At 47.4% G+C, this 22,572-nt stretch overlaps 1 protein-coding gene across 3 annotated transcripts in view; it reads right to left on the bottom strand.

The window, feature by feature from the left end:
* The window catches only part of For (cGMP-dependent protein kinase for), a 173,406-nt gene that overhangs the window by 44,038 nt on the left and 106,796 nt on the right, over positions 1-22,572 (bottom strand). For all 3 annotated transcript variants that reach the window (XR_013318461.1, XM_077682064.1, XM_077682053.1), the window contains exons 2-4: positions 9,013-9,179; positions 2,208-2,321; positions 806-911 (exon numbers count right to left, since the gene is read on the bottom strand). Coding sequence is in view for 2 of the 3 variants with exons in the window: in XM_077682064.1 (XP_077538190.1) it covers positions 806-911; positions 2,208-2,321; positions 9,013-9,179 (387 nt within the window). In the remaining variant the exon portion in view is untranslated. The remainder of the gene's footprint in view (positions 1-805; positions 912-2,207; positions 2,322-9,012; positions 9,180-22,572) is intronic.

Below are 22,572 nucleotides of genomic sequence, written 5' to 3' on the forward strand. Positions count from 1 at the left end.
CGATGGACGATCTGAAACCAGATGACTGGTATTGACAGCGATGACCAACGAGAATACTTTACTATCATTTGTATCAGCTCTTATGTAACTATTTGTGTCCATCATAAACTATCAACAAAAGAGGTTTTCTGATAGTTTGCTACCTCATTTGGCTCCTTCCTACTGTGAATCGCCATCGCACGTTGCGTTTTGCATATCCCAGGTGGCGTTGTCGTTCAAAGGTCAGCATGCACGTCCAAATTGGCAGCCACTTTCCCAAAAGCGAAAATCGTTTTTATTTATTTTCAGAATAAACAGGTAAGTACCGTTGTTGTCCCCGGTGTCAAATGAAAGAGACCACAAAACGTGACGTTCGTGCGAAGTTTGAGCGCAAACAGAGCAGCGGTTCCCTTTGGAAAATTGTTCCATTTATCTATGTAACACCCTGTACTTCTCAAATAGGGTGCTGAAAGAATCGAGCGTACAGGCAATCAAAATGTGGAAAACGACAGTTTCATTCATTACAGTGCTGTTAAAGGTAGCATGTCAAGTTGATAGATCATAATTCGGCACACTTTGTTCTCATTAGCCTTGCACCTAAAACCTGATTATCACCATCATCACGTTGAAAGATTACTCAACTTGAATTTTTTCTGACGTTTCTTGAAAAATACATGAAAAGAGTTTTTCCACTTATGCCATCTCCAGAGACATGAATATATCTGCCTGATGAGTCATTACTGCTTCAGAGGAAAGCACACAAGCAGCTGGTGATCACGACACAGTTGAGGGGAACCAAATGCCGAACGTGTGTCACAACACTCACCTTTTGAGGAATTCTGTGTATTCAGACTGCCTAACCAGGCCAGTCCTCATCATGATGGTCTGGAAGCACTGCCTCTCGATGGCCCAGAGCTTGCAGTCACTGACAGCTGCAAGAAGAGGTGTAAATTAACACAGTCTATATCAAGTTGCTTTAATCTGGAAAGTAAATGACTGATTTTTAGCAGGTTGCTAAAAAGCCTGCAAACAATTATCCAAAGGAGGTGCTTTCTGCTAAATAGCACTCTGTCTTCATCTGTAACTTTTGTGTACGCCTTTAAACTTACTCAGCATATGCATGCTATGTTTGTTCCAAACTACCATTGTTCATCTCGTAGCAAGACTGATTTTTTCCCCTTTGCAGATACATGCAAAAGAAACCAAAAAGACATAGTCTGCACCATAGGTGAACACAGGTTTTCTATTCACATGCAAAAAAGAAAAAGAAAATAAAGAAAGACAGGGCACTACTATTTGCTATAATATTTTAAAAAACAGCCCATAAAAAATGCAAAATTTCTGCACAATGAAGTAAGCGATTTCTCATAATATTGTTCCAAGAACCTGTATATTGCATATGACTTTTAGTTGCTTACATATCTTTCTGTATGTTTATTGTCTGGATGCATTGTTAGCTTATGTGTTAGCTTAAGCATCTTACAGTTCTGTGTACTTTTTTTTAACTTTATAAACATGGCACACAGCTGACCTATTATTTGTAGATGGCAATGCATTTTTTTAATTGTGATCTTGTGAATGAAGCCATATGAACTTAGGACTTGATTTTGTTATATAGGTGAATGAGTGTGCTATGCAAAGCCTGAGAACAACAATTGTATCCAGTAATTCCAATTATGTTTTCTCTTCTTCTATATACGCCTAGGAAAAAAAAGAAAGTCTGCAAACAAATGCAACTCAGTTTTTTTATATTTGCTGAAGCATAAACAAATAAGCCTGTTCAAGCTGATTCTTGTAAAATAGAAAAAAAGTTCCCCAGTTTAATTACAATTAAGTTGCCTGGAAAAGTGACACTGCGCACCTCTGACACTAAGCTATCCAGCTGGTGCAGCTGCGCAGGATGGCCAGCAGCTTCGCAATTCAATTGCTCGAGTACTGCTTATACCTGCTACAGATTAAGTTCTTGTCAACAATTGGTGCCTTTGGCTGCCATGCACCAGTGTAGTTAATAGCTTTGACATTGATTGAGAGTTGACATTTGTTGGCAGCTGCTAAAATACACCGTGGTTTTAAGTGCAACAGAAGTTGTACTGGTGCACCCCAGCTAAAGGTACCAGAATTGTCCCCACCACAGCCCAAATTTTTTTTACTTTTCAAGCTGCTTCTTGGCCAAAAGAAGATGCTTCTTGAATTTGTCACAGGTTTTCACAAAATTCGACAGACCATACCTTTGACCGTGGCTGTCCTGGTGCAGTTGTAAAGGATGGCCAGCTCGCCAAAGACCTTGCCAGGGCCGAGAGTGCAGAGAAACTTGCTCTCCTTTGTGACCTCCACTTTGCCCTCTGCAGAAGAGCACCAAGCATAGCCTTTCAATCACAGACAGGGTGCGCATTGATGGGTTTATGGGCACAGCTCCAGCCTCCTCTGAAGCTTTTTTTCTTCTGAGTAAACTCAGACCTCGTATGTTTATCTCATGTTGCCAGTCATGATTAAATGCAAAGCATTTCATATGTACTCCAATGGGGTTCTTTATTGCTAGGGTATGTGGCTTCTATGGTTGCCAGAACAATGAATAAAAGTTTGGCATGACAACGCGAACCATAGCAAGCCCCCAACACAGCTAGATTCTTGGTGGAATTCCATTGTTATAGTGGGCAGCCATGTCAGGACCACGGATCTGCGACTGATGCATCTGGTGGCCTGGCCATTTTGACCCCTTATTTGTGACACTAAACATAAAGCATTCCACATATACTTTACCAGATTTCTTTGTAGTTCAGTACGTGGCCTCTAAGGCTATTTCAAGAAAATCAAGATTTTCAAAGCACGCCATAAAGCAGTCAGTTGCAGGAATCTAATACATGGTAATATCAGAGGACTTCAACGAGAGTGTATCGAATAATAAAATGTTTAGTCAATGCACTACAGTTTTTGCACGTGCCCTGGATGGCACCACCACATTCTGCACTTTTTGGCTGCAGTGATTAAAGTATACGGATGTGACTATCTTTATATTGGTAAGTGCTCTCTGACAGGGGAGGTGAAATAGTGATGGTAGATAAAATATGACTCTTGTGTAATGTGCAATCAAAGTCTTTTTTTTTTTTTTTTCATTTTGGTGTGAGAAAGTGTTCTTAAAGGGACACTGAAGTGATTTGTAAACATTGCGGGATTACTAGCGCAAATTGTAGTCCCGTGTCCCTAGGCCATGTTTCGACTACTCTGAGCGGGTTTACGCGAATTTATTTAGTAGAAAATCCATTCGAAAATGCTGCCCTCCTCTCTGCACCTGCGCCCATTTTCTGTGGCGTTTTCGTGTGACGTCAGGAGGAGGTGACTTGGCAATTGGCTGCGCTACTGCACGGCTCGCCGACCTTCCGACAGAGTCAGTCGGCCCAGCGTTTAGTCTGCCGGCCGCCGACAAGTAGTCGCAATTCGTTCGCTCAGTTGAAACTAAGCCACAACACGTTTGTGAATGAAAGAATGTGCCTTTCTTTACTTTGTTAGTTTGTACACTGTATCAAGCTCCGAGTCCTGGTCACTCCACACAAGCGCTGCACAAGTGCACATGCGACGCTTCGCTGACTGGTACGCTAGTAGGAAAATCTAAGGCCACTTGAAGGCGGGAGAAGAGTCAGCGAAGTCAATATAGGTACTAAGGAAATAAAATCAACTGAAATTTTTACCGTGCAGCGCAAAACTAGGGAGCAGGAAGCACTTTTTTGCACTGGGTGAACAAGCACAGCGGTCAGCAGCACGACCACACATCTGCGAACGCTTTTCCGTCTAAGAAATGCAATTGCTAGACGTGAGATATTGCGGAAATTTGGGGGACGCTTACTGCACAGGCGCGATACAACAAATGTCACCTAATCTGCTTGAAATGGTAAAACTAAATAAAAGTGTAACCTAGTCATACATTACCTTATATTTTCAACACCAACAGCTCTCCCCGTGGCAGAGTGGTCTGGAGCGCTAGGTACCCTATTGCAAGTGTTCTGCAAGTCACGAGTTCGAATCCCCAAGGGTACATTCTTTTTTTCTTTGTAGACTTTTTCATTTTCGGCCGGTGTTTTCTTTACTGAGTTCACCATTTTTGGGCCGTAACGTAAACTGCTCCACGAACTACAGGTTTTCCCGCTCAATTTAATCCAATCACCATAAAATTTAATCTAAGCACCAGCCAATTTAATCCAACTGTCATCTAATTTAATCCAAATGCCATCGAATTTAATCCAGGTGCCAGCGAATTTAATCCAAGTGCCAACCATTTTAATCCAGCTGTCGGAAGGTTGCTGAGGGGTGTTTTGCGCGTAATTAGGCGCAGCTTTGCGGGCTTTCATGCGCGGGGTGTGATGAAAAAATGGTGTTCCTCGATGCCTTACGTCCAAAATATCATAAGCGCGCATCTTAATAGACATTTACTAACATCCGCAGACGAGCAGAGCGGTCTCGTTTGATCCGTTAGTGGCGTGTGGTGATCGTCTGTGAGTTCGTTAGAAGTATCGTCTGCTCCGGTATTGTTACGCCACCAGACCTATTGGCCACGAGGCCCACCACAGGAGAGGCCGGCGCTGTGATCGTTTTGACGTCACTTGTAGGATCACCGTTCCTATCTTGCTGCGTACTTGGCTTGCAGCGCGAGACACTTCGCTTCGGAAGAGCTGACTAAACATATTAAGTGCAATGCACTTCTTAAGCGACCCTGAACCTGCGTCCACCAGCGATGTCCGCGCACGTGGAGATGGGCGCGCGCTGCCTGGCCGCTGACATGTAACATACCCACGTGGGGGATTGGCCAAGAATCGGGCGTGAGAAGGGCTAATGCACCTGCTTAAAGGATTACTGACACGAAATTTCAAAGCTGAGATCCGCTCTAGCAATCAAGTACAACGACAACACAAATAGGTGTCTGTGAATAAATGCATCTTTCTTTCTTTGTAGTTGTGTGTGTGTGTGTGATCTCTCTTTTGCGAACATTACCGAACCGCGCCAATTCAACTCGTGCATTCGCACTTTCACATTCTTCCCCTCGGGGAAATGCGGGGAATTTCTTTTAGATGCGAACGCATCTCATTCACTCGCCTTGTCCCTGCATCCATCCGGCGTTGTCGGCGTCCACCCCTCCCCCATTCTCCTCGCCGCGCCAGCTGCGCTCTCCGCCGCTCACCCCCTCTCCTCTCCGATAGCGAACACTCTCTCGCGAGGGGCATTAGATTGGATTCGATTGGCTTGTATTGGCTTGACTTGGATTGGATTAAAGTGGATTGTGTTGCGTCATAGCCGCGGCAGATGAACTGGCGCCGGCGCATGTACAGTACTCTCTCTTCCGCGGTCTAATCTCCTTCGGGCGCGCTGCGCATATAACCGGTGTGCCGCTCTCCGGCGGCCTTTCGGTCGACGGTTGCTCTCCGCTTGCGCTTGAACCCCCCTCAGCGTCGCATCACACCAGGGTTCCCGCGAGGGGAGGTGGGCGTAATTTTTCGTGTTAATTTCCGTCGTTTGAATTCAATTCTCAGTGCGTAAAGCGCAGTTTGACCTCATGAGGACTTTATAACTCTATCAGCTGGTACATTCACCGCAAACAACTTGAGCGTGGTGGTGTGTGACATGTGATCGAAGCGTAAGCTGCGGCTCGTTTCCCCGATCAACAATGTAGACTACGACAATCACCGAGCTAAGTTTCTAGATTTCCCTTGATTGTAAGAATGTATAAAGCAGTAAACCATGAAGCGTTTACTGCTCGCAGAAACGCTCAGCACACACACACCCGCCGCGCCTGCCCGCACGGCCGATGGAGCGGTTCGAACCGACGCAGGTCGCGGCAGCAACAAGCGGCGACAAGTACTTGTCGCCGCTTTTTCAAAACACACTAGTCGTGGAAAAGTAGTTCCACGTTGGTGAAAGTGGATTTTAATGTAGTGAAAAATTGTCTTAGGCAGTGTCATCAGCTGCGGTTTTCAAAGCGATACTCAAATATCTGCCGCGATCTACTTCGACCGGCCGCGGACGTCGGTGCCGGCAGCGCCGGCCCGTGTGGCGACGAGTGGCCGAAGGATGGCGATACCTGCGCGCAAGAATCGGCCGAGGCCGTGGCAGGTATCTTGACCGTCGATCGCTGAAACGGCAACCAACACGCATACAAAGTTACACATCCGAGAAAAGGGGCGGCAGTGGGGTGAAAAGTTGTAATAGGGACTGTCATTCGCAACTTCAAACGATAGCGGCGATGAAATATCTGCCGTGACGCTAAGCCTAAAGTTCCCAACATTCGATTAGGTGCATCCGAAGCCGGCGGCGAGCTGTTGGAGAATACCGCATCGTCGTACGCGTGCGTGTGTTTTCCCCTAACTTCTTCGGGGCCCCCAACGCTCGGTTCTCCTATTCTAAAACTCCCCATTACCCCAAATCCTTAACGACGTGTTTCGCCTCGTACACAGCCTCGCTTTCTGTGAACATGTCGTGAGTTTCGAAATTGATGCTACAGAAAGGCAGGCTCACTGTAAACAGACCAAAGCCCACGTTGAAATTATAAATTCCCACGCCGACGTGCTAATTGAAACTAAATATAGCCATGTCCAAACCTCCTCGAAGGCGTCGAAAACTCGCGCTCATACTATTCATACTTTTCGGACAAGTTGTCGCGAAATGTAAACATATCAGCCGTGCAGAGTGCAGGCCACGGCAGTGATCGAATCGAATCCGGGTATAACCATAAAAAAACATAGTAGGGTAAATAGGCACTGCTTAAGCCAAACTGCAGATCATAGTAGCACTTTTACACGTGCGCGGCGAAGCAATCCGATAACTGTTCTCACGTAGTCATTTATTTACGAGGCAATGCGAGAAGTATACGCACGGTGAGATCACAAGTGAGCGAAGCGTTTTCGTCTCTACTACAAGGAGTTTCCTTGCACACACAGTCTCGTCACCAGTATTTCATAATGAATTTAGCACGTGCTTGTCTCGATCAGTTACAACGTCCTTGGCATTAGCTGGCTGCGTACGAGCTGTGGGTCGCGATGGTAGCAACTACCTAAACGCGGCTGTGTCGCCGGTAAGAAGCGATCGAGTCGCTGACTGCTGCTGGCCTGGAATATTCGGTCTGTAGAACACTCTTTAGGGTAATTTGCATCAAATCAATATAGAAAGGCGAGACGGTGACAAAAAAAAGAAAGAAAACACGCTGTCGCATACGCACCGGAAATGTGTTGTAGCAGACGACAACGCGCCCCGGCGTCCAACAAGTGACGTCACTCGTAGGTGACGTCACGGTATGTCCTCGAGGCCATATTGCCAGCGTAGTGTAACTCGCGTCAGAAGTATCGTCTGCTCCTCGCGTAACAATGCTTTAGACATTTTGTTGGTAAAAACTCATTAATGCTTCTCTGCAGCGTTAAGCAATATTTCCAAATTATAATATTGTGTGCGACATCGTCAGAAATATCGCCTGCTGGCGACATAAGTGCCGTCTGCTCGCGTACAAATACGCTGGCAAATCTGCTGGGGTAACAATACGCGAGCAGATGATACTTCTGACTGCCTCGCAGACGATCACTACACGCCACTAACGGATCAAACGAGACCGCTCTGCTCGTCTGCGGGTGTTAGTAAATGTCTATTAAGATGCGCGCATATGATATTTTGGACATAAGGCATCAAGGAACACCATTTTTTCATCCCATCCCGCGCATGAAAGCCCGCAAAGCTGCGCCTAATTCCATGCAAAACACCCCTGAGCAACCTTCCGACAGCTGGATTAAAATGGGTGGCACTTGGACTAAATTCGCTGGCACCTGGATTAAATTCGATGGCGTTTATTGGATTAAATTGGCTGGCGCTTGGATTAACTTGTATGGTGATTGGATTAAATTGAGCGGGAAAACCTGTAGTTCACAGAACGCGCGCAGGCTGACACTGACGCGCTAGCGAGTTCTCGTGCTGTTGCCATAAGCACCAACTGCTTGCGGGCAGTGGGCACAGGCCAGAAACAGACCTTTGGCCTGGTGCGAACACGCTTTTTACGATACAGGCATGAGTGAGGCAGGCTCCAAATATGGGGGAAAAGCGCATTGCATTTGAGCGTCTTCGGGGACGCGGAGGGCGTTCATCCACTGCGTAGGCCTCGGCTAGTGATTGCTACGATTCCAAGCCGTCCTGGGAGGCTTATCTTATGCATTTTACAGCCGACAACATGGCAGAAGCGCGGTATACGACGATTACTGAGATATCGAGAATGCCCATCCAACGATGCCGTCGGATGTCAAGCATGTTGTTTTACAGAAACGAAACCGAAACTTGTTTGCATGCTAACCTTGGACATCGTCCAATCACGGTGCGTCTCCTCCCAACGTCACAGCCTTTAGTTGGTACGGCCGCCGAAAACCGCGCATGGTATTTTTTCTTCTTTCGCGCTTTGTAAAATAATTACCGACTTATCAACCGGATAAACGATGAAAAGTGTGTTAATTGGGCCAGTCTACGCAGTGCAAGCAAAAACGGGAGCTTGACAAATTCACTTCTGTGTCCCTTTAAGCTGTTCTCCCACTCTCCAAAAGCCAGTTTTAGCTTTATTTCCCTTCTTCACCCCCCCCCCCCCCCGGCCTTCATATAAAATATATTAGATTGCAACTGATGTAGCCCACACTATGCTTTCACCAGCACCAAACTGTCAGCATACTACTGGCAGTTGACTGATTAAAGGGAAGCTCAATGTGCACGCACAAGCTGAAAATTGTGCCTGTTCCAGATCTGGCACAGTCTACTTAACAGGCCATTCTTGTAACAGCTTGCTGGATTTATAAGGTATTGTGCCACTATACTGTCATGTTTCATAATTAAGTGAAAATTTAAGCCTGTTTGAAATCAAACACTAGAAAAACTGAAATGTCAGCAAATTTAACCCCTCAGTGCACTGTAGCTTGCATTTAAATGTGCATGCAACTCTGACAGCTCCTCTGATTAAGAATCGCCATTAGAGCAGATAAAGAGTAAGAATATGCAGCACTGTTGTTGTGCTGCTGGGTGCCATACCTTCCATGACATAGACGACCGAACCGACATCGCCCTCCTTGATTATAAGGCTGTCCTGAGCATACTCCACGGGGTACATGCAGTCGGTGATCTCTTTTATCTGCACCGTTTCCAGGTTCTTCATGAAGTCATTGTCCTGGATAGCTTGCTTGATCAGCTCCCGGGACCTGCACAGTTGCAAATGTACAGGCACAAGCTGTTAGCAGGCTATTGAGCACAGTGCACAAGCAGACTTTTTTGCACTCTGCGCGCCACCGCTACTTGCATAGTTCACTGTTCCCATGGCACGTTTCCCAAATCCAATAAGAGAATAAGAATTACTGAATCATGCCTCCAAAATATTCAAGCATTATACAGTCGACTCCCGTTAATACGAAGTCCCCGGGAACCGCAAAACACATCATATTAACTCAACTTTTAAATAAACAAAAAGCACTGGAACCGCATTGTTATTAGACCGCAACATGTCTCTCCCTCTTGATTTCATTCATAATCTCAACTTTCATATCCAAGTCGAGTGTACGACACTGGGTGCAATGATAGTTAAAACTCAAGGCAAAAATTGAAGCCTGAACTGCCTAGCGCACAAACTGCTCAGACGGCACTGTGCGCAGCAAAGAAGGTTGAGGACCTCAAAAGAGAAAGATGCGTGCACTGGCATGAACCTCAACTGGACTGTCGCTTCATCAACTGTGCGCTGTCTCAATTGTGAAGGCGCCGCCATCAGTACAGAGGATGGTGCTGTTGTTTCCAAGCAACCTCGGACGTCCGTGGAACGTCCGAAAAACAGCCGAACATCTAATGCCAAGTTTGCTGTACGTCCATGTTCGTATGTACACTTGTGGGCGTACTGTGGCTAGCAACGGATGTACAAAGGACATACATTTTCGTATGTCCGACGGACATCCGCCCATTGACGTACGAAGTTACCATGAAGCATCAAATAACGGCGTGAATTGAATACAAAAGCAAAAACGGAAAAGCTACTCTGCTTTTCAATTAAAAATATTTTGTGCATCTCAGTTTCATCTCTGTGTTACTGAAATTAAGCCTAAATTTTTTTGAAGCACCTAACCGACTCCACCGGTGATCTCTTTGGAGAAGGTTATATAGGAATTGAGAACCGCTAACGTAACGTGTGAATCAAGTTTACCATGTTCGTGAAAACTTATATGTGGGAACATATGCTTCTCGTTAATACATTTGCGATTCCGTAAATTTTTAGATAACGTCCGAAATACATCCAATTATGTACATCCGAATGGACGTACGGAAGTGTTAAATCCGGGCGTCCCATAGATGTACATGGTATGTCCATCTGCTCTAAAATGGACGCCCAGTGGACATCCGCTACAGCCGGACTGGAGGTACGATGGACGGCCGACAGACGGCCAGTGGTTGCTTGGGTTGCGCTTGAAAATTTTGAATTTTATCGAGGAATGGCGGTCACCTTGGTTGTTTTATTCCAAATAACTTCGAATTAACCTATATAATAAGTTTTAGCTATGAATTATCGAGCAATTTCCTTTACTGAATGGCATGTAAAATTGCCGGGACAAGCACATCACTTCTAATTAGCCAAAAACTCCAATTAGGCGACTTCGAAAAATCAAGAGTAGGCTGCATCAGTTGTTATAAATCAGTTTTCTTTTTTTTCACTTGGCATGTGGACCACTAGCATCACCAGAAGGCAGTCTGTGTTAGAGCAGTGTACGAGGCATACCTCTTGTATGTCTCGCATACAAGAGGTATGCTAAACATACAAGAGGTAAACATGCAGAGGTAAGCATTAGTGTCCACAAGTAAACAGGTAATTTTAGCTCATCTCATGTTTTGCAACGGAATGCCAGCCAGGTCTTTTCATGCAAACAGCAAACGTATATTCGCATACAACTTGTGTCAGCTGAAAGTTCTCATCTATCAGCTGTTAGGAGCATCTTCAAACAGCTGAGTGCTCCAACAGGCCCAAGAAAAACCAGCAGTATTATTAATGGACACATGGAGTGTTTATATAAATTGCAACTAGAATCATACTTTTTTTAAGGTCACTGCGCATGCTCAACTGCACTTAATGTTCATAAAGAAAAGCACACTGAACCAGATACACCCCTGTCACAACACGCACTTTTCATAACCAACTGCTTGGCAGCTCTGCTATTTAATATCATAAAACAACGCCCAAAGTCCATCAAGTCATTGCACATGTGACCTACGTACAACAGACCAGAAATTTCTGAATAAAAACTGTGATGCATTACTTCCTTGTCTTTGTTCCCAAATAATAAACACAAGAACAAAAAGAAATTTCCGTGTGTTCCTCAAATAAACAAACCTTATTTAGAGACAAAAATTCTATTCTTTTCACTCTCCTGGTACTTCTCTGTTGTTTTGTTAATCTTACTGGTTAAATTATGGATTTGGCTTTTTTGTCTGCACCTCATTTTCGACATTTTCATATTTGAAATAAATGTGTTGCTTACCACAAACTCGTTATTTACAAGCACTAATGCACTTAGACAACATATGACATGTTTTTTCGAGAGTTTTGCAGCTGACATTATAGAGTGAGGTGTCAAACTAACATGTTTGTTAAAACCAACTTTTTTGCCCTTATTTAACTTGGCTCTCGTGATGTAATGTTGCAACAAACAACATGTTGTCAAGGTAGACGAAAAGATCAAAGTGGTAAAGACTGTCTACAAACAACCTGCAGAATGGACGCTACGAAAACAAGCCTAGGGTTGAAGAAAATAATGGGGGAAGAAAAGCAGGAGGTCTGTTTCAATAAACGCTCCACTAGCTGCAAGTCAGCACTTGCGTTTGTGTTCTTTCTTGTCTTTGGTGTTACATTTGTACTGTTTATACCCAGAAATACCAAGAAAAATACCAAGCTCACGTGAGAGTGCGCCTCGTGAGGAGCACCCGGCGTCCGCCAGGCTTGCGCCACGTGAGGCGCTCGCGAAAAACACCAAGAAAAAATACCGAGCGCACGTGAGCGTGCGCCTCGTGAGTAGCGCCTGGTGAAGGCCCGCTCGACTTAGAGAACAATCTGCCCAGCGTTTGTGGCGTGATCTCTCGCGCGCTGTTCTTCTCGCCAGTTCACGTGCGTTCGCGCCTGATGTGGAGAGCACAGACACCGAGTGTGCGCTACAGACGCCGAGTTCGCGATATCCGGGCGCCGCGGGTTCTAGCGCGGTCCACTTTGGGAGAGATGTGAAAGGCTCCGGAAAAAAATGATCTGGGCTTGTCATGGACAACTTTCAGCAGCAAGTTCGGAAATTCATGTGAGGTGCCACAGCCGGGTCTCCGACGAAGGCTTCGCACGATGCAGAAAGAAAATTAAACGTGGTCACAGGCTGCGCACCGAATCTAAAGCGGCCTAAAACATACCAAATCACTATTATTAACGAAACCAACACGTGGAACTAGAGTTTACAAAAAAATTAAATCGCAGGCCCGCTGGGGCTCGAACCAAGGTCATCAGCGCCAGTAGCCAGAACTGTATACCGCAAAGCGGCAGAGCCCGAACGACGGAGTTCCTTTAGCAGGAGCTCAATAGAATAGCGCTCGCAGTGACTACACACGTCAGGTGGGGCGCTGTGCAGCCAAATGTTTGTAAATAGGCGCGCGCGCGCGCACGCGAGAGAGAGAGAGAGAGAGAGAGAGAGAGAGAGAGAGAGAGAGAGAGAGAGAGAGAGAGAGAGAGAGAGAGAGAGAGAGAGAGAGAGAGAGTGGGGGGGGGGGGGCGGAGGGGCGCTCTGCTGTTCCTCCAAGCCTTGCACCACTAGTGCAACCTGCTCCGAGGTAGGCGGCGCATGTGAAAATGTGAAAGTGCGAATGCACGAGTTGAATTTGCGCGGTTCGGTAATGTTCGCGAAAGAGAGATTACACACACACACGCAACTACAAAGAAAGAAAGATGCATTTATTCACAGACACCTATTTGTGTTGTCGTTGTACTTGATTGCTAGAGCGGATCTCAGCTTTGAAATTTCGTGTCAGTACTCCTTTAAGCGGGTGCATTAGCCCTTCTCACGCCCGATTCTTGGCCAATCCCCCACGTGGGTATGTGCCATGTCAGCGGCCAGGCAGCGCGCGCCCATCTCCCCCCGTTGCCAAGGAAGACGAGGAGATTCCTGGCCAATCCCCCACGTGGGTATGTGCCATGTCAGCGGCCAGGCTGCGCGCGCCCATCTCCACGTGCGCGGACATCGCCGGTGGACGCAGGTTCAGGGTCGCTTAAGAAGTGCATTGCACTTAATATGCGCGAATGATGTGTGCGCGCCTCTTGATGTGCGCGAATGATGTGCGCGCGCCTCCGGAGGCGAAGACGTGTGCACCCATGCGCAAGCGTTGGGAACGACAGTTCGTGCACTGGTTGCAATGATCTTCAATCCTGGGTCACGTTAGATAATGACAGTTTAAAAAATGGGCAAAATGCGCATCTTTGTGAGCAATATTCATCGCGCTCTCTGCTCCTCTTGAGGATATTCGGGATAGAGAAACATCAATATTTTGACAAATACCCCAGCTTGTAATGCCTTCAGCCTTGAAACGTCCAAAACCTGCTGTTCCGAATGCTATTCGGCGTCCACGATCGCGTATCAGCACTGTCGCCGGTGGGCATGATCGACCTTTTGTTCCGTTGGACTAGTGATCGCAAAGAAATTCCCCGTACTACGGCCACAATGAAAACAGCTTATTTAGCTCACAAATATACTTTAGCGTAGGGCCACCGCGGACAGGGTTTATCCAATATACAATATCTAAACTGCCATGTAAGTAAAAGAAAAAAGAGGACATGGCGTACCACGTCCAGCGATGCATGCTGTCAATGACAGCGCTAGAACTCTAGTGGTGTGTGCGAGATAGTTGTTACACATGCTTCCATTATGGCGAACGCGTAGAGCTGAAATGCGTCTTCTGCGCGTTTCCCGCTCCCTTCAGGCAGGTATACGTCACGCCCCCTGAGCGGTACGCGACCAAAGGTGACTGAAATTCAGCTCCCGGGGTGAAAAAAACTGAGTGCACTTCTCCGTCTTCCGTATCTCCTCGCGCGCAAGAACAGGCAGATCTTAATTGCCCTCCATTTTGACCTCACCCGCCCCGGCGCACCATTCGACCGCATCACAAGAACGAGTACGACAAATGACAACTTTCTAAGAAAAAAAGAAAAGAAGAGCGAAATATATTCAAGTTGACGTTGCTTCTCCATCGCCGATCCTTTGACGTGAGTTGTCCGATGGTTTAGATCGGGACATTACAAAATTGATCCACACGCTCACGGCAGAGATTCTACTGAGGTCACAGATTCAATTCCACGAGGCTGCACTACGGGTCATCTGCACATTGACCCAGCAGTTTGGTGCTGGCGCCGATGATGGTGATGCCCCTGAAGTGCTTGAAAGGCACCCACACAGGGGGATTGGACAGGTCTAACGTTTTGATTGTGCCCCACCACCCCTGTTAGGCTAGCACCGTTTTTGGAACACCTTTATATATGAACAGTTCTGTTAGAGAAGGCACGCGCTTCGCTGGAGAAAGAAGAAAGTAATAACGTTGCACAGAGCGGTAGCTAAGCACGAGAAAACTGCCACGAAAAAATCCCGGGCCATCTCCACTAACTTGAAACCTGGGGAGGGGCGACGCATGCATGCAGTCTATAGGTGTATTCTTGCCTTGGCGTTTTTGCCAGCGGAGATGAAACCGTTGGTGGTAGAGGTATACAGCGTTGCTGCACAAGCGTTGTGTCTTTGAAGCACGAAACGTTTCAGCGCGAGGCGTAAACGAGTGCCGCGGCGTTTTTTTTTTTTAGTGCGCGTTACGTTCTAGCGCGAGGCGTAAACGAGTGGCCAGGTGTTTTAGTACGGTGACTACATGAGACGACGATTACGACGATGACGACAGGAAACGCCGACAGCCCGAGCCCATAAGGGGCCTCGACCCTAAAATTTCAATTACCATCTGAAACAAAAGATCTTAGCAGTGAAGGGCAAATTTCGCGCTGTCCGCGTAAACGACCGACTCTCACTGGCTCTTTTAGCTAGTTATCAAATGAATGGCTTTGATCACAAAACGTTCTGTAAGAAGCACACGTGCGTTATTTAGTCCCAGGCAGTTGGTGGTTAAAACAGTGATGACTAGACGTTTTTCAGTTCGGGCGTTCTGATGGAGGTGCTCTGGCGGTAGTGACGACGCCTGGCTGCATTGCAAGATGACGTCTGGCCAATCTTCGCCAGACGGGTACAAGAGGTCCCTACCTTTCAACACCCACACCGCCTAACAAGGTGTTCTTCCTCTGTCCCCAACTGAAGCCTAGCCCTGCCATGGGGCTAACGCGGCTTTCGCATGCGGCAACGACGCACAGCTACAATTAAAAAAAAATCAAATATAACAGATGCTCTAGGCTTCTATCATGTCTATTTAGGCGGAAAAACAAGCAAATTATACTCTTTATTTATTTTAAATGCTAATCAAGGCTGCACTGCCCTTCTTTCCCATGGATAGCGCCCGCCATATTCCCCTTGCGCCCAACAGGACGTTCATAACCAAGTTAAAGCAAACATCAGGGCTTCTGCCTCTCGACGTTTCTGCGAGTACAGCACACGTCGAGTTCAACGTCAACGCCCTTCGCAAGGAGACCGCTTGGGCAAGAAACCTAGAACGGCGCATCGTAATTTATTTATTTATTTACACAGTACCCACAGCGCATTACAGTGGGGGGGGGGGGTAGTACAACTTAGATCAGAATTCATTCATTAAAGAATTACACTGACGATACGTGCCGCACTTTGACCCCCGAGGCAACTATGCTTCATAGCATTAAAGATGCCTGCAAGTGGACGGCGGTCTATGCGGCGGCCAAGACTGCGGGTTCGATTCGAAAAACGCTATCGACAAACGGCATGCTTGTACACGAAGAAGGAGGGGTACAACAAGCAAAAAGTTTAAGCGCCAAGGTGCGATGCCACTCAGTCAGTTCGTGCTCGCTTGTTGAAAAATATATTTGTGCATTACGCCGGGTATGCCGGATGCACGGAATGAAATTCAAAGCGGCCAGAACAGTCGCATTTGGCGAAACTAAATCTACCCCTCTGCTGACGTAAGATTGGTTACATGCCAAACAGAAGGGACCAAATAACACACAGGCGAAACACGAAACAAATAAAAATGGAAGAAAAATCCCTCGGTGGATCGTTAGGGATGCGTGACCGAGGGCGTCGGGATTTCGGCGCACGTAAAGATCCCCACGTGGTCCAAATTAATCCGGAGCCCTCCACTTGGGCGCCCAGGTGTAGCTTCGGCGCGTCGACCCCATAATTTCGACATCGCTCCTTCCGCTGTTCAGCAGTTTCGGCATGCCGTCGTCGTCGAACATATTCCGCATTCCTTTGACGTCTACTCGGCCCGCATGCAGTAGCCGCACACTCCATGTGACAGTATATGCATCAACGGTGACAAACGGCGGCGACAGGAGGGACGCCTATAGTTCGGCCGCTTATCCGCTGTAGAAGCATGCCGGCGAAAGCAGGAAGGCTAGTGGGTGGGGAAATTTGGCAGGAAAGAGCAACAGGAGACGCGTCCGCTTGGCGACCATAACAACACCCTTCCTAGTGGGGACCTGGGTGGCCATCTCCGCGCGCTGTCTCCACTTTTCGCCCAGGTGCCACCCGCTCTGATGACGCGGCGACGCGGAAATATCGCCCGCATTCCCATCACTGCTCACGCAATTTTTATCTAGTGATGCCGAAATTCAGTTTTCGTATTATGTACTAGTCCCTCCCAAACGGCAAATCTCATCACTTCAGCGCCTAAGTACGACCTTTGTTCAGCATGGTTGAGGCAGACATTCGTGCTAAACATATTCCTGAATAACCGTGCCAAGGATATTCAGGAATTCCCGCATGATCCACGCACGCCGCGGGTGGCTTGCCACAGCGTCGAGGTTGTGCGGCACCGTTGCCATTTAATCGTCGTGATCGACGTCGACTGTGGGCGCACATTGGTAGGCGGCGTAGGACTAGCATTTGTCTGACGTGGTTTCTCACTGTAATTTTCTTCCCCAGAACGTGCACTATGAGCGAGCAGGTAATAAGATCCAACTCGTACGAGCTGCCACTGACCCACACTTTACGTCGTAGGCTACACTCTTAAGAAAATTTACATGAACAAGCATTCGGACCTCGTGTATTTTGCGCACGAGAGCAGCCAAGCGGTGCCCTAACAGTCGCATTACCAGCCCAACACAGGAATGGGCAGCCTATGCTGCACCCGGGCCGACCTGGAAGCCGGTGCGGTGAGTGCATCCAGATATGGTACCCTTTCTAAGAACTATCGAAGGAGTGTAGATATATATGTGTCCACGTGTTTTCCGATTACATTCCATTCGCGCTAGTTACTTCAAATTCACAATGTAACAATGGCTCTTGTTATCTGTGGCTCCCTCCATTTTTGTCTTTCAACGTCGTTGTATTTTCTTCACTTTTTTATATGCTGTGCCGACAAAATCTGATTCCTAAAACTGGTAGCTTTCCTTGCGAGCTTCAGCTCAAAATTTCAGGTTTGTATGCCCGTGTGGTTGTGGCCGAATGGCTGCAGTATGGCCATAGAAACGATTGCATAAAATTCGAACGCACACTTCTGCACATGAACATTGTGACTCGATCCTCCTGCTTTGCAAGTCCAGGCAGGGGGAGGGGGGAGGAGAGAGGGCGGAATGTGCAATCAGCCCGCTTGTTTCCAGCTCACTTGTCGAGTCCCGAAACAACGCTCAGACTGCTACAAACGCCTTCCTGCACCCAATTAGGCTGCACAGTACACCGAATACCTCCACAGCATTTGCATCCAGCAGAATGCAAATTCTGTGGAGCACTCAGGCAAAGTGTCATTGCGTGATATAGGCAAAACACACACCTGCCACCCTTGCCCTCAACGCCTACCCTCAACGCCTACCCTCAACACTGCTGTCCAGCTCCTGCCTCTCGGTTCAGCTCCTGCTCATCGGGACAGCGGTCGATGCTAAGACGGCTCATGGATTCCTGTGAATAGGGAACCACTCCTACATGGACATCCTAACGCGTAAATTCTCACAATTCTCTCTCTCTCTCTCTCTCTCTCTCTCTCTCTCTCTCTCTCTCTCTCTCTCTCTCTCTCTCTCTCTCTCTCTCTCTCTCTCTCTCTCTCTCAGCACGGCCACCTGACGAGGTTACGCGCTTGCAAAAGAAGGCCGCCGCCTGTTCTTCTGTGCGCCTGGCTGGCAGCGGTCGTTCTGCGAAGGAGCACTCCGTGCACTCCCTCGTCATCACTGCTTACTGCGGCGTCGGCTCCTCGAGCTGTCAGGGTAGTGTTCCGCGAGGAAAAAGGGAAGAAAGAGGCGCCAGCCCGACCTAGAGATCCTGCATATGCTCCCTACGCGCAGCCGCGTCCCACGGGCGCGTGTACCTGCCTGGTTTGGTGGCCCCGATAATCAGACTCCAAAACCTTGCTAAATGAGGCACACGTAACGTTGCGCAATCTAAAATTAAACGCAACACTAAAGTATTGTTCAACGAAGTGTACTCTATCTACACACCAAAGCCTAGGGCAGTGTTTAGTAAACTAGATCGTGAGAATAATGTGTAGGGTGCCTAAGCAGTGAAGTCGATGTTTTCCAAAATGATGCGGTTCTCGTTTAACTGGGAGCATGCATAGCGATTAAGTTCACAAAGAGCAATGCCCGTTAGCGTTGATGAGAAGGAAATAAAAAGCTGAAATTGTTCCGTGTTTATGGAAGCCGACATCACGATTCCCGCTTACGTAACACCCCCGCAAAGCGCAAGTTTCTTTTTCCCCGAAATTTTCCTCATATTGTGCTCAGGCGATACTGCATATACGGCCGAGTGCGATGCTTCAAGGAGGCATGAAGACAAAACACAAGTTTGGTTCATTCAAAAGATTGCCTCGTTAGAATCATACTGACACCACTTTTAACGTATACTTCGCTCAAATAAGCTATATAATTAGGGAAAAGGGGAATGGCCATGCGACCCACTAGCTCATTTACAGCAACAGAACCTATGATGTCATACCAGCCTGCTCTGCAATTGGCGGAGGCCGGCAAAAGCAAACGCAAATTAGGTAGAGCTTATAAGCTTGCCGAACGAGCTATTTGCGCCTAAATGTAATGCATATCCATTTTACAGCAGTAAGAATGGTGCGGTAAACAACAAAAGTTAAGAAATTACACGGAAACATAGAGGTATCGATGCGCATTGCTGTTGGTACTGGGCGCACTATGCTTTTTTTAGCTGCACTGCAGTCCGACGCTTTGAAGTTGTCTCATACGACGCTGGCCGACTGGCGTAAGCGACGTTGCCTTACGTGACCCTGTTTGTCCCATTCCACGAAGCGATTACTTCCTACCGTAACAAAAACAAGCCAGGTGTAAATACGGTCAAAAACAAAGCAACGGCGGAGTGCTGAGTATGCTAGCGCCACCTGGGAGGTTTGACGGCAAGCAAGGCTGCAGAGCCGAATGGCGAAGTGGAAGTTCGTTTGTATACGCGTAGACGTCACCAAAACACCCGATTTGGCGGGAGAATAAAAATTTTAACCTAAATTGATTAATTTCTCAGTGAATACGGCATCATTTGCTGCCGCGAAAGCGCTGGGGACACTATAAAACATGAAATCTTTCGAATAAAACAAACTTGTATCTTGTCTTCATGGCTTCTTTCAGGAATACGCGCTTCAGAGAAATGGACACATTTATGGCTGCACAGGCGCCCCCAGAAGAAATCTTACTTGGTCACCCCCTCGACTTCTAACTGGCTTACAAGGTAGTTGAAACCGTGTTTGGTCGTTGTTTATCAAGCATTATTGACGGAAAATAGTCCGACGCAAAGGACATAAGCACGCGGACGAGCCCCCTAACGTTTAAGCACTCCTGACCCTGCTCGCGCCAGCAGGGGCCATTGTGTGCAAAACACGCCCCGCAACAAGAAAAAAAAGCACGCAATAAGAATGACAGGAATAGAGAAGTCAGTAACTTACGTGCACAACCATCGATCAATGACATCACAAAAACAATAACAGAGTGCAAACTGAAACCAAAGGTAAGACGAAAATAGGCGACCCTTGGAAGTTACGCAGAAGTACGAGGGCTTAACACCTTGACACCCTTAACAGCTTAAAAGGTAGAAACGTAGGAAGCAAATAAGAAACCGCGAGCGCAGGGGAGCGCCAATTCGCATTTTGCAGGCCGAAGTCGTCACCACAGATGGTCGACTTCGGGAGGACGAGAACTTGCTGGTCAACCTGCAGGGGACAGGACTGACCGGCTGCTTTCTTGTTTAGGAGTGGTGGTCCTCGGAGGTGCTCGCGATAAGAAGCGCTTTCGCTGTAGCACGAAGGTATACGGACGCAGCTCGGATCCAGCGACGGTGGCAACATAGCGGATGCGTGTGCAGAGCCGGTGCCATAGCCAACGCCTTGTTCACTCTTCCATCTGCAGTGTCCCGCTGGACGCTCGGTAGCGCACAGTCACCTCTTCCACTCGGCGGCGGGCGGCACAGTGAAAGCACGCACAGGTCCGCATATCAACAGGCTGGTAAACACGGGAGCGCAGTACGCGCCCAGTGTACACGAGACCGGTGTCCTCGCGGCAACTGCATACATTTGCGGAGATACGGGCTGTGTGCCGTAGCTAAGCTCAGTAAGTGACAGAATGTTTCGTTTGCCCTTGCACGGCCACTGGATGAAAGTGACCATAGATAGACTTCGCGCTGTCAATAAGCCGAAATAATAATGAAACAGGAGGCCGACAAAGGCCGTGCGCGCCATCAAACTCCATCCACCTCGTGTGGTTATAATATCGTCTACTAACGTTGACCTAGTTGGTTTTCCGTTACACGATACAGCGCGACGGACGGGGCGCAGAAGAGAGGCAACCACCAACATCGCTGACCAGCAACTGATGACATTCTTCTTATACACACTGATGCTAAATTTATATGTACAGGGTGTGTGGAAAATGCTTTCCAGTCGTTAGTCAGCGTTGTATGCGCATGCTGTTGCTTCTCTCACAACCCGTCCTGCATAAATTGTTTCGATTACGGCCGTCTCCAATCACTACCCGGGATCGTACCCCCAACATAATAAAAGTTTCAGTGTCAATTCCTCTTCGAAGGAAGGTAAAAACATGTAATACGATGACGCTAACACAGGCAATACAGAACTGTTTTATCCGAAAAAATTGGCCGCCTCTCACTACACTTTTAATCAGAGCAAAATTGTGCTTCCTTTTAAGAGAAATAGCATTTAACGGTCACATTTGCAACTGTTCCCGCTTTGGGGACGTCTTACGGCCCACCAAAACATATAATGACATACTTGGCGCAGAAGACACAAGCCGGGAGGCGAGTACGTCGAATACATGCGAATGGATACTGCCCGGAAGGAAGCGGAAATCGGACTACCGCGGTGGAAGCTGCTGAGCCTCCAGAGCATTTCATCCAGGGGCGGATCCAGGTGCCCACTTTGGAGGGGGGGTAAGGGGGGAGGAGGGTGCAACCAACCAAAATGCATTGATTTGTTCTCAGCAGCACACCAGGTGCTTTTCTCATCAACATATTGGAGACAACCATGCGACCAATTTAAAAAAGGCTCCCTCCTCCCTGTCGCGTTGATACTCTTTGAAAGGGAAAAATTCGCTGTGGAGAGAAAGCGATTAGCAGGCACCACGAAGCGGTGGTTTCGTTAGCCAATATCACACCTAACAAGAAATTAGAAGTGAGGAGTGCTTTGCTGCCGCAGACGGCGATGATTCCCGCAGCGGTCTAAAAAATTACACGGGCCAATAAAAAAAAGTGTGTGTGTGTGTGTGTGTGTGTGTGTGTGTGTGTGTGTGTGCACGTGCGTGCGTGCGTGCGTGCGTGCGTGTGTGTGTGGGGGGGGGGGGGGGGGAATCGCCCAACTACCCACTCCTCCCTTGAATCCGCCACTGATTTCACCTCATAAACAACGTGGCCATAGGTTACGTGCGAGGTTCAAGCGATGAACTTTAAGCTCGGGTTTTAGAAGAATTGCGTTCACTTTCTGCGAGGACCTTATTTACCTTATTGAGTTGTAAACAACAACCTATTCATCCTTTAGTCGTACATATCCACGGACCATAGGAGACCTGTTTCTGTCCCGTACAATTGTTATATATAAGGATTGTATCTTGCCTGTTTTGTTGCTTTTGTAAAATGCTGTATTATGTGAAAAAAAAAAGTGATTTACAAATTATGCCTGCGCCCATAAGAAAATTTGTGCTTTGAAAGGTTGCTCTGCGTATAAAAAAAACTACGTTTTGCACCTTGTTTGAAACTGCGCACCTTTGCTAAGAAATCGTTGCCCCGTACCGCCTACTGCCTTTTGTGGGTGTGTGTGTTGTTTAATGGAAGGTGGGCCTTAGTCAAGCTGCATTAGAGCAGCTTTTCCCCAATTTTCCACACCACGTTGTGTTGTTATCATGTTGTTATCTGTTCTGTTCGCGTGCGCACTGCTTTGTGGCCAAATAAAGCAAACTCCCAACTTCAA

This window comes from Haemaphysalis longicornis, unplaced genomic scaffold (genome assembly GCF_048455015.1).
Source record: "Haemaphysalis longicornis isolate Haplotype H1 unplaced genomic scaffold, Haemaphysalis longicornis Haplotype H1 scaffold_1, whole genome shotgun sequence".
NCBI lineage: Eukaryota > Metazoa > Arthropoda > Arachnida > Ixodida > Ixodidae > Haemaphysalis > Haemaphysalis longicornis.